Here is a 12,154-nt window from a genome sequence, read left to right on the forward strand (position 1 = left end):
AAAAGCAAACAAACAAAACCCAGGATTGGTATTCTCAGATAAATAAGATAAATAAGATTACATCCACAAAACAAGAACAGAATGCCATGGAAATCAGAAAACAAGAGCTCTGTAAAAGTAAAAATCTATCACTACACTTGGGAAAAAGAGTCATAGAAGAGATGAGAAGAGAATTTCCCAGGGCGGAAGAATTATCCAGGCTTAAAATAATAGGGCAGAACCTGCTTTGTGTGAGAGAGCAGTGTCCTACTTAGTTTCAGACAATTTGCTTTTTTGAAGAAGCAAATGAGATGCTGGTGATGCCACTTAGTGCCAAAGGTTGAGAGAGTTTGGAAATATGAATTTTATGCCAATATTTTCAAATGCTAAAGCACTTTTGCACATGAAATAACATATGCCTTGCTGCCAGCCAGTTGTTTCAAATTCTCTGAGCCACACTCAAGGAAAAATTCTATCAGAATCACAATCCAGAAAAAAAAAAAAGCTAGAATTATTACAGAGGCACAAATTGAATTCAACCTCCAACAAGTAGGATCTGCTTGGATCTCAGTAGGCTCTAAGCAAACACTTATTAAAAGAGCACTGGTGGAAGGATTAGCCACAAGAGACAGAAAATGAACTGAAATGAGTCCCTTCAGATCAACAGAATTGCTATTTGAACAGTAAGGTGAATTAATGGCTTGCAAAATTGAGCATTGCCATTCTCTGAGGATGGAGCACAAAAGTGAGTACAAAAGAGAAAGAGAGAGAGAGACAGACAGACAGAGAAAGAGAATTTCCTATAATGGAAGAAAAAATGATCTCTTGAGAAAGCACTATACATTAAAGAAAATGATTTTTGGGGGGCTGGAGAGATAGCACAGTGGGTAGGGCGTTTGCCTTGCATGCAGCAGACCCAGGTTCGATTCCCAGCATCCCATATGGTCCCCTGAGCACCGCCAGGAGTGATTTCTGAGTGCAGAGTCAGGAGTAACCCCTGTGCATTGCCGGGTGTGACCCAAAAAGAAAAAAAAAGATTTTTTTAATGTATAAGTGAAATTTTATAAACCCCTAAAGGCCAGTAAATGAGATAAGAGGGAGAATCAGATTGATAATGTCAAGTCAGCGAGCAAAGCACTTCAAGAGTCTGACTCTAGACTATAATCTGCATCGGCAACTCTCAACTGGGGAGTCATACCTGATCTTCGCTGCAAGGCGGCCACTGCACAGGTAGAATCACATAAATGGGGGTTCAGGATAAGATTTGAGGGCCAATTGGTAGGATAGGGGTCACAGGAAGGAAACAAGGTCGGAAGGGGGCTTGGTTGGGAAAAGGTTAAGAGACTCTGGACTGTATAACATATTCATTTCTGAGATTCCCTAGTTTCTTTATTTCAGCTCAGTCTGATTTTTCATTTCATTTTCATTTCATCATCCTGTTATTCGTCGATTGCCTCGAGCAGGCCCCAGTAACGTCTCTTTCATCCTAGCCCTGAGATTATATTCAAGGCTCTTTAGGAGAATGAGACCCACCATTGTTACTGGTATTTGGCATATTTGGTATGCCACAGGGAGTTTGCCAGACTCTGCCCTGTGGGCAGGCTACATTCGATAGCCTGCAAGTTTGTCCAAAGTAGGAATGAGATAATAAGATGTCATAAAAGATGTCCTGATAAGATGTCGCAAGGCCATGACATCTTATCTGATTTACAACTGCAATATCCTGCCAAATTTGTGATATTTAAAGGAGGATAATCTAAATTTGACTTACCAGGATTTTTAGCAAGCAAGAGCTATTTACTAACATATATTTCAATTTGTTAATTTACCTTTGCTTGAAGCTACAGATTGTATCCTGCCCCCACGGCAGAGCCTGGCAAGCTACCGTGGCATATTCGATCTGCCATAAACAGTAACAAGTCTCACCATGGAGACATTACTGGCGCCCGCTGGAGCAAATCGAGGAACAACGGGAAGACAGTGCAGTGCATCTTTGTTTGGGGGAAAGTCACAGACGGGGGATGGGGAGAGTGGGAGGGAAACTGGGGGCATTGGTGGTGGGAAATGTCCACCGGTGAAGGGATGGGTGTTGGACATTATATAACTGAAACCAATCATGAACAACTCTATAACTATATTTCACTGTGATTCAATTAAAAAGATTTAAAAAAGAAAAAAAGAGACTGAGTTTCTTGAAAGAGATGATATATATTCAGAGGCTTCAGTGCTCACAGGACAGACACGGTTCAATGATTAACTAGCTCCATAGCTCCCTCCAGTGGTGGTCATGCTCTTCCAATTCCCACGGAATTGCTATACGGATCCCTCTTTTCTCCCTCCAGGCAAAACTCCTAATACAATGTGATATTATCCCAACTTAATTTGAAATTTTATTTATTTATTTTTGGTTGATGTATTTATTGCATTTATTAGAACAGAACCATAACATCATGTTTCCATTATAAACATGTGCTTTCTATGCAGAAGAGTGAAACCTTTATAAAAATTATTAATTATCCCAGTATCACATCCTTTTTAGCCTTGGACAAATAGATATAACCTCTCTGAACTTGTTTTTTCACCCAAAGAAACTCTCAAACTTTGGTGTGTACAACAAATACATGGAGAGAAAATGAAGCATCTGGACTTCCACGCACACTGCAACAGACTGGAGCTGGGGGGACTAGGAATCCTATTTCAAATTTTCCTCGTGTATTAATTTGAAATTTTAATTTCCACGGGTGGTTTTACAAGCAAGCACGAGAGCCCACGCCATGTGTCCATGTGTCGGGCACTATTCTAAGAACCTCACAAATATTAGCTTGTTAAATTATCATAACAATCCTATGAAGTGAGTACTATCATTATCTTTCTTTTCTCTTTTTACAGATGGGGAAAATGAGTCACAAAATTTTCCAAAGCTATTCCATATGGTCCCCAGAGCAGCATTTAGATTGGTAGTGGTAAGAGAATACACATGCTAATTAAACTCACATTTAGGGGGCTGGAGAAAAAATTTGACAGTCTGTGCACATACGTTTAATCTCTGGCACCACAGAAGTTTCCCCAAGTGCTATTAGGGCCTGGCCCTGAGGAAATAGCCCGAAATAGCCCCTGGGCACCACCAGGTATGGCCACAAAGCCAAAAAATCAAGAAGCTCTCCTTATACACTTGCACACAATAAAATAAAACAGAATTAGAAGAAAGAATAATTGGGGCTGGAGCGATAGCACAGCGGGTAGGGTGTTCGCCTTGCATGCAGCCGACCTGGGTTCGATTCCCAGCATCCCATATGGTCCCCTGAGCACCGCCAGGAGTAATTCCTGAGTGCATGAGCCAGGAATAACCTCTGTGCATCGCCGGGTGTGACCCAAAAAGCAAAAAATAAAAAAAGAAGAAGAAAGAATAATGAAAATCCATTAGAGTGACGATTTAAGACTTTGCATTCAAGTTTTGTCTTTGCTCTTAACGAGCTGTGTAGGTAAAGTCACAAACACACTGAACTGTAAAGAAGTGGGAAAAAGTTCTCCACAATTCATTCTAGTCTTAACTTTCTCTGCTTATAAATTTCAATTTGCCCCAAGAAGCAAACATTTCTAAGACAATGGATCATAGTGCACCAATATTCATCAGCAGGATACTTACAACGACTCTTGTGTATACTTCTTCTGCGAAGTCAATGCTCTGAAATCTTTGTTCTGTAGGAAATGTGTACTTGGTTAACCACTCCAAAAGCGGCAGGTCAACATTACAGCCAGCAAAGGAATACTGTGGGGCATGGATGTGTGTATCAACCAGCCCAGGCATGAAGAACTCACTGGAAATTAAGATGAGAGGGAAAAACATTTAATAACATCTTTAGTCATTTTCCATATCTTTAAATCACGTTTTCTCTCAACAATGATTTAATTGTTCACCCCACACAAAGTTAGAGCTGGTGCAATCATACAACTGTAAATCCTCTTATTATTTAGAGACCAGGGAATAAACACGAATGAAGCACTACAGGAGAGTTACATCCTTAAAGTGGGAAGGCTGTCATGACCTTAACCAAGGCTGAAGAAGGACAGCACTGAGGGTCGAAGAGAGGGTTCAAAGGGCTGAACACATGCTCTGTGAGCAGAAAACTTCTGCGTTGGGAATTCTCTCTGTGTCATTTTATTTGTGGGAGGCAGATTTCTAGAACCACAGAGTGCCCGGACTAGAACCCGGAGAAATTCCTGAATACAAAGCAGGGTGAAGCCCCAGGTGTGGCACTAAAACAAACGAACAAAGAAACCAACAGTAGTGCAGAGAAGCAAAGTGATCGTTACACAATAAGTGAGTATAGATCACAACAAGTGAAGCTTTGATTTCATCCTATGAATTTGTTCTCACAAGTGGGGGTTGTAGGACAGAGAAAAAGATGATAAAAGCTTCAAAAAGTCTCAAGCAATGTTGGGGAACTACATAGATCACCAAGAATGACTGAAGATGAGAAACAGAATGGGCTGGAGCGATAGCACAGCGGGTAGGGCGTTTGCCTTGCACCCAGTGGAGCTGGGTTCGATTCCTCCGCCCCGCTCGGAGAGCCTGGCAAGCTACCGAGAATATCTCGCCCGCATGGCAAAGCCTGGCAAGCTACCCATGATGTATTCAATACACCAAACACAGTGACAAGTCTCACAATGTTACTGGCCCGCTAGAGCAAATAAATAGATGAACAACGGAAGGACAGTGATAGAGTGATAGAGAGAAACAGAATGGACACAATTGTAGACTCAATGGCCATCATAAGTGGACTGATTGTTCACTGATGTCTATTAAATGTCAGACCTCACGTCGAGTGTGGTTAAAGAACAGTATCCATCACCACAGCCACCGTCTTGAGTAATTATTAATCTATTTCTATTTTACTTGTGACGTAAGGAGCTTCCACTCAAACTTGACATTAAAAGAATACCTTAGACCACCAGTTCAAGTTACATACTTGAGTGGAAGAAAGCAGCATTGTGGGGAGCTGTGACTATTTTACTTTGGAAAGCTGAGAACTAGAATGGAGAGAACGAGGATGGTGACATCGGGTGATGTGACGGACGGCACATCTCTGTGCTTGCATGGGCGCTGGGTCAAGCATTCTGTCTATGTCATTTCATTTGTGGGAGACAGTTTATTATAGAGGTTAAGGACATATATTTTTATGCTGGAGTGATAGCACAGAGGGTAGGGCGTCTGCCTTGCACGCAGCCAACATGGTCGACCCGAGTTCGATTCCTCCGCCCCTCTCCGAGAGCCTGGCAAGCTACCGAGAGTATCTCGCCCGCATGGCAGTGCCTGGCAAGCTCCCCGTGACGTATTCGATATGCCAGACACAGTAACAACAAAGTCTCCAATGGAGACGTTACTGGGCCCGCTCGTGCAAATCGATGATCAATGGGAGGGCCTTTACTTTACTTTATTTATTTAAATCAGTGATATATACAGTTACAAAATTGAGTTTCAGTCATACAATGTTCCAATACCTCTCTCTCTCTCTCTCTCTCTCTCTCTGTCTCTCTCTCTCTCTTCACCAGTGTACATTTCCCACCACCAATGTCCCCAGTTTCCAGTTTCCCTTCTGTCCCTTTCCCCCTGCCTACCTCTATGCTACCTCTATGGCAGACACTTTACTTCTCTCTCTCTCTCTCTCTCTCTTTTTATTTTTGGGTCACACCCAGCAATGCACAGGGGTTACTCCTGGCTCTACACTCAGGAATTACTCCTGGAGGTGTTCAGGGGAACATATGGGATGCTGGGAATTGAACCCGGGTCGGCTGCATGCAAGGCAAATGCCCTACGCGCTGTGCTATTGCTCCAGCTCCTCCCACTTCTCTCTCTCATTTCTTTTTCTCTTTCCTCTCTTCTTTTTTTTTTAATTTTTATTAGTGAAACACCATGAGGTACAGTTGTAAACTTACAAGTTTTTGTGCTTGGGTTTCAGTTATACAATGATCAAATGCCCATCCCTTCACCAGTGCCCATTATCCACCACCACGTGTCCCAGCATCCCTCCCACCCTGCCTCTGTGGTAGGGCATTCCCCCTTGTTCTCTCTCTCTCTCTCTCTCCTATTGGGTGTTGTGGTCTGCAAAAGAGGCATTGAGTGGCAATCATGTTCGGTCTATAGTCTACTTTCAGCATGCTTCTCCCGTCCTGGGAGGATCCTCCCAACACCTTTTATTTGGTGTTCCCTTCTCTATCTGAGCTCCCTTTTCCCCCAGCACGTGTGGCTGGCCTCCAAGTCATGGAGCAAAATTCCTGGTACTAATCTCGGCCACAACCTTTCCTCTCTTCTTTCCTTTCATTCTTGACTCAGACTTCCTGGCTTTGAATTGAAGATTGAGGTTCCATTGTGAAAGAGAGAGGGTTCTTCAAAATGGTAACCAACCCCCATGACTCACTTTCCCTCTATATAAAATAGAGATAGCAGCAGTACCAGAGATCTGTTGTGAGGACTGACTAAATGTGTGTCAGCTCAGTACCTGGATTGGAAAGGATAATAAAAAGTGAGCAGTAAGGTGTAACGCTCACATTAAACTGATATGCAGTGTAATGATCCTCTTTGCAAAAGAGAAATTGGCAGTTCAGAAATGGAACATTGCTTTTTTATGTAGTTAACAATGGCGCCAAGACTCAGACCCAGGCAATTTACCTTTAGTACTCTAGGTCACTACTCTCTTTGTGTCAGAACAGTTCATTCACTCTGGAAATCAGAAATAGAGTAATCTGTGCAACAAACAAGTGGTGTTAAAATGGGTCTACAATGTGGGAACCGTGTAGAAAAGGAACATAAAATGTGAATTCCTCTCAACTGTAGCCACTGACCTTTGCAGGAGACTTTGGTCTTTGGGACCAAAGGTTTTCTGTCATAAGTGGAATAGTGCTATATCTTCTTCGTGTAGTTAAATTTGTAGTTTGAATTGTTCAGCTAAATATTTCCCAATTACCCATTAAGTTTGAGTAAAGTATGCTAAGCCTGCAGGGAGTTCAGAGAGAAATAAAATGTATTGTTTTTATAAGAGAAATTATAATTATTGAAAACTTAGGGATGAGGAAAGGTGTGTGTGTGTGTGTGTGTGTGTGTGTGTGTGTGTGTGTGTGCATGTGTGTGTGTGTGTGTGTGAGAGAGAGAGAGAGAGAGAGAAAGAGAGAGAGAGAGAGAGTAGGTTTCAAGAGAGATGGAGAATACGAAAGGTTTGGGCCAGAGAGATAGTAGGGTGTTTGCCTTGCTTGCCTTGATGCTGCATGTTCAATTCCCAGAATCCCTCATGGTCCCCTGAGCCTGACAAGTAATCACTGAGCACAGAGCCAGGAGGTAAATCCTGCACACAGCTTGATAGGATTTTTATCAATCAAAACGTAAAATAAATAAAAAGGCTTTTAAGAGAGATCTTGAATACAGTCATGTGTCACTTAATGAAGTCTATAACAAAGCACAGACCATGATGGTCTAAGAGATAATACCATATAGAAAAGGTATGCAGTAGATTATAGCTCAAGTTCCTATAATTACTCTATGACGTTTGATGAAATCTCCCAATGACACAGTACTCAGAACATTACATTGTTGTTAAGTGAAACGTGACCATATTCAATTTAGCAGATTAAGTGCGTTTATTACTCTGTTTCCCAGAAGGATGGGACTTGAGAATATTTTTCCATTGTTTTGGCTTTCTTTGGCATAAAACTATGACATATTGAACCTTAAGTTTAGGAAGATGTCTCTGATGGTGGTACACGTATATTGGGAGACACTTTCAATCTTGCAAGTTTCTGAATAAAAATGTTAGTGAAAAAAAGATGAATACAAGAGAAAAGACTTGAGCTTTTACTTGGAGTTTGAAGAATCAAAGAATAGGAATAAATCAGAAGGTAAATTTTTTGAGTGTGTGAGGCTGAACTTATGACATAAACTACAGAGAACTTAGAGGGAACGTGATTTTTGAAGGAGTGGTGACATCATACTGAGCCTCAAGTCAAAAGTATGACCTTTAAGAGTTGGTGCAAAGAAATAGATTTGAGGGAAATGGAGAGCTGGGAGGGGCCACTGGGATTTTAGTGGAGGATGTGGGCCCTCTGGTGTGTGTCTAGTGGTGTTAGAACAATGTATGCATGAAACTGTCATTAGCAATACTTTAAATTACAGCAGTCAACAAAAAATACTTTTCTATAAAAGTATGGCAGGGCCTGGAGTGATAATACTGCAGGTAGGTTGCTTGCTTTGCATGTGACTGACCTGGGTTCAATCCCCAGCATCCCATATAGTCCTCTAAGATCTATCAGGAGTAATTCTTGAGCCAGGAGTAATCCCTAACCATCACAAGGTGTGGCCCCAAAACAAACAAAAAATATATTTCCATGGGAATGGGGGGTACAGAAGGTTTTTTGGAACACTGGTGGAGGGAGGAAAGCAGGTCCTCTGGGGTGTGAGAATGACGTAGCCATGAAAAGTAGAATTAATTGTATTGCACATCCCAGTACCGTAATGAAAAAATTGTGAAAAGCATTTCTATATTATAGAAGAAATCAGACTATGAAGAGAGTGGACCAATCACAGGAAACAAACACATTTTTGTACACTTAAGAATGTGTTGACAGTAGCTTGGCAGAAGATAAAATCATAGCTCAGACACACTTTTGGAGACAATTCTAAAACCAAGATGTCAGTTAGTGCTATCAAATTCCCCTGCACTCTCCTCCGCCAGACTGCTTACAGACAGTCCAATTATCAATACCCTGCTTAATTATCTCTGTACTTGTTCACATTATGTATTTCTTTAGGCTATAAACCCATTAAAGCAAGGACTTGATAGATCCTTTTCTTCTCCATATTCAAGTCCTTATACATAGAAAACAAATAACAAATGTTTATTTGCTCAAGAAATTAGAGAGAAGTCTCTTGTTATCAAACATTCCTTCAGTTTTCTTTTCTATGTACCTTGTATTTCCTTTAAAAGCCCCCCAAAAAGTTAAATAAAAGTCTCTGTTTCTTGGAATTGAAGCAATAGTATAGCGATTAGGGCATTTGTCTTGCATGTGGCCAACTTGGGTTGATTCCCAGCATCCCATATGATACCCTCAAGCATTGCCTGGAGTAATTCCTGTGTGTAAAGCCAGGAGTAAACCCTGTGCATTGCCGGGTGTGACCAAAAAGGAAAAGAAAAAAAAAAGGCTCCATTTCTCACGTTAGTTTCTTACCATTGGACCTAGTTCATGATGCCCAGAAATATCAAAGAAAGCTGTTACTTACTGGTGGCTCAGTTCTCTTATCTCACATGGCTTGAAGGACCATTCTTTGGCCAGTCTTTCTTGTTGCGACGCTTCTTCTAAAAACACTATCTTTAAAAGAAAGAGCAAAGAATAAAACATTAACAAGTTACTGTAATTTTTTTCATGTTTTCTTTTTATTTATTTATTTTAATTTTATTGAATCACCGTGACATAGTTACAAGCTTTCATGTTTGGGTTACAATCGCACAATGATCAAACACTCATCCCTCCACCAGGGCACATTCCCCACCACCAATATCCCTGGTATAACCCCCCTTTCCCACCCTCCTCTGCCTCCATGGCAGATATGATTCCCCATAATCTCTCTCCACTTTTGGGCATTATGGTTTGCAACACAGACCCTGAGAGGTTATCATGTTTGGTCCTTTATCTACTTTCTGCACACATCTCCCATCCTGACTGATTCCTCCAGCCACCATTTTCTTAGTGATCCCTTCTGTATTCCAGCTGCCTTCTCCCCTTTGCTCATGAGGCAGACTTCCAGCTATGGAGCAGTCTACCTGTCCCATGTATCTACTATCCTTAGGTGTCAGCCTCATGTTATGTTGTTTTATACTCCACAAATGAGTGCAGTCCTTCTATGTCTGTCTCTCTCAAGTTACTGTAATTTGCTCTTACTAAATATCTAAATCTTTTAAAGAAACTGTGCCATAAATTTAATCAATTTTAAAAGGTATCTGGTACTAAATGGGATCAAGTTTAAAGGGAGAAATATAAACTTTGCCTTTAGTAATCCAAAGAAGAAAAGTAAAAATGCATAAATATTCTTTGTTTCTGAAACTCTGTAGTAACCCTCTTTCGCTATTAGTGGGAATTTCACTTGGTTCAGTATTTAAGCAATATGGAGACTTGGAGACTTTTTATTAAAAATAACAACAATAACAACTAATTATAGAGGTTCTACATGACACAGTGATTCAACTTTTTGGCATCTCTCCCAAAAGCACAAAAACATTAATTTAAAAAAGAATTAAAAAGTACATAACAGAACAAACAGAAGAAAATAAGAGATTTTTGAACAGTGTTTTAGAAAGAAGTACAAATTAGTAAGTAAACGTGTTTGTTTTTTTTTTTTAAGGAACATTTTCAAATCAATCATCTCTTTTCATCTCAAGAATTTAGAAAATGAAGAGCATAAGGAGCCTTATTTAAGCAGAAAAAAATAAATAGAAAACTTAAGATTAATTTTTAGATTACAAGAAACTATTCCTTGAAAGCTACAAACTACCAAAACTCACCAAAATAAAATAGATTCCCTTAAGAATCATGGAAAAAAAATTAATGGAGCATTAAGATCACTTTTTAAATAGCCAAATGCAAATTTTAGAACTGAGAATATAGTGTCTGAATTTAAAATTCTCTAAATTTAACAGAATGGAGTTAACCATGAGAGAATCTGTAAACTTGAAAATAGGGTGCTCATTTTCCTCCTCACCGACATTTTATGTTGTTAATATTTCCTAAAAACAATTGTTTATAGGAAGTACACTTTACTGCAGGTAGATAAGCGACTCTGTTTGGCTGTTATGGAAATTCAAGTCTAGAATACGTAGAGTAGAATAGAGATTAAGTTAGCTCATATTACGGGATAATTTAACACTGAATATAATTGCATGTAATAATTGCCCAATGTGTGAATCTTAGCATGGTCCATACTTATGCTATGCTACAAAGACTAGTTTCCAAGGACCTGTATAATTTTTCTTATGACACATTAATAGTGTGATTTTATGGGCTTGTGAATTCTGGAGGTCCATGGAAACAGCTAGGAAACCCTGGATGGGTCTCAATGTCTATGACTGATCTCCCCAGCATGAAGCTAAGAGTAACCACATACTCCACAGGACTATGGAGAAGAGAAAATATGGTCATTTGGGGGGTGAAGCTAGCACAATCTTGGAACTCGCTAAACGTTTGATACTTTGTAGCACAGTAGTGCTGTCCTCTGGTTATTCATCAATTTGCTCAAGGGGGCCCAGAAACGTCTCCATTGTGAGACTTGTTACTGTGTTTGGCATTGTTTTTATCTATTTATTTTTTCCTAAGTACAGAACAGCATGATACCTTCTTTATAAAAACAGATTTTACCTAAGGAAAAGACAAGAAAGAGCAAAGTGTACATTCAGGAAAGAATCCATTTTCATGCGACATTAAAGGTTTCATGGACCTAGAACATCAGGAAAGGAAACTTGGTAGATGTACAGGAACCTTCTCCAGCCCTTTTGTTTTCCAAATGAGGATCTCAGAACCTATTACAGAAACAACTCTAAGTGTTCCTTTACTTGAAACGGCAACAGTTTAGGATGAGCAATAATGAGAATGTCAGGAATATTAAAACCAAAAGCAGATGAGTAATGACTGTCAGCTAAAAAAAAAAAAATCCCCACAAGATAGAGGCTTCAAACACCAGATGGCAAATTTAGGCAAGAGGCTTGTTGCTATGGAGCAGAGTAATTTGCTACCGGGGCCTTTGTAAAATCACTCGGCCATCCAGCAAAACATGTGTGTGTGTGTATAGCACAGTACACTACAGAAAAGCCACTCAGGTACTGAATGGATGATTAAATCTCATTTTGTAAATTATACTTCGGATAAAATAGTGCATGATTTCTGAAGCTTTTGGACAGAGATGGAAACTGACGTTTAGTTCTAGTCATAGGATACAGATAAACGGAAAAGAAAGATGAAGTACAATTGCTTTTAAAAAACAACCATGAGTCCGTGAAGGCAGAATTCAACAAATTTATGTTACACAGGCACCAAAAGGTAGCTGGATGGGCTTCACTGTTCACATCTGATATTATAGTTTCATAGATGAAAAAGCAGACCAGATGCACTCATTTTCCAGCAACCCAGGACAAGCCAG

At 40.1% G+C, this 12,154-nt stretch overlaps 1 protein-coding gene across 1 annotated transcript in view; it reads right to left on the bottom strand.

Annotated features, from left to right (window-relative positions):
* Window positions 1–12,154, bottom strand: part of GDA (guanine deaminase) — a 116,364-nt gene that overhangs the window by 45,091 nt on the left and 59,119 nt on the right. Inside the window, exons 2-3 of the mRNA XM_056118787.1 lie at window positions 9,248–9,336; window positions 3,626–3,797 (exon numbers count right to left, since the gene is read on the bottom strand). Of these exons, the coding sequence (XP_055974762.1) occupies window positions 3,626–3,797; window positions 9,248–9,336 (261 nt within the window). The remainder of the gene's footprint in view (window positions 1–3,625; window positions 3,798–9,247; window positions 9,337–12,154) is intronic.

Source organism: Sorex fumeus, unplaced genomic scaffold (genome assembly GCF_029834395.1).
Source record: "Sorex fumeus unplaced genomic scaffold, SorFum_2.1 ptg000038l, whole genome shotgun sequence".
Classification (NCBI taxonomy): Eukaryota; Metazoa; Chordata; class Mammalia; order Eulipotyphla; family Soricidae; genus Sorex; species Sorex fumeus.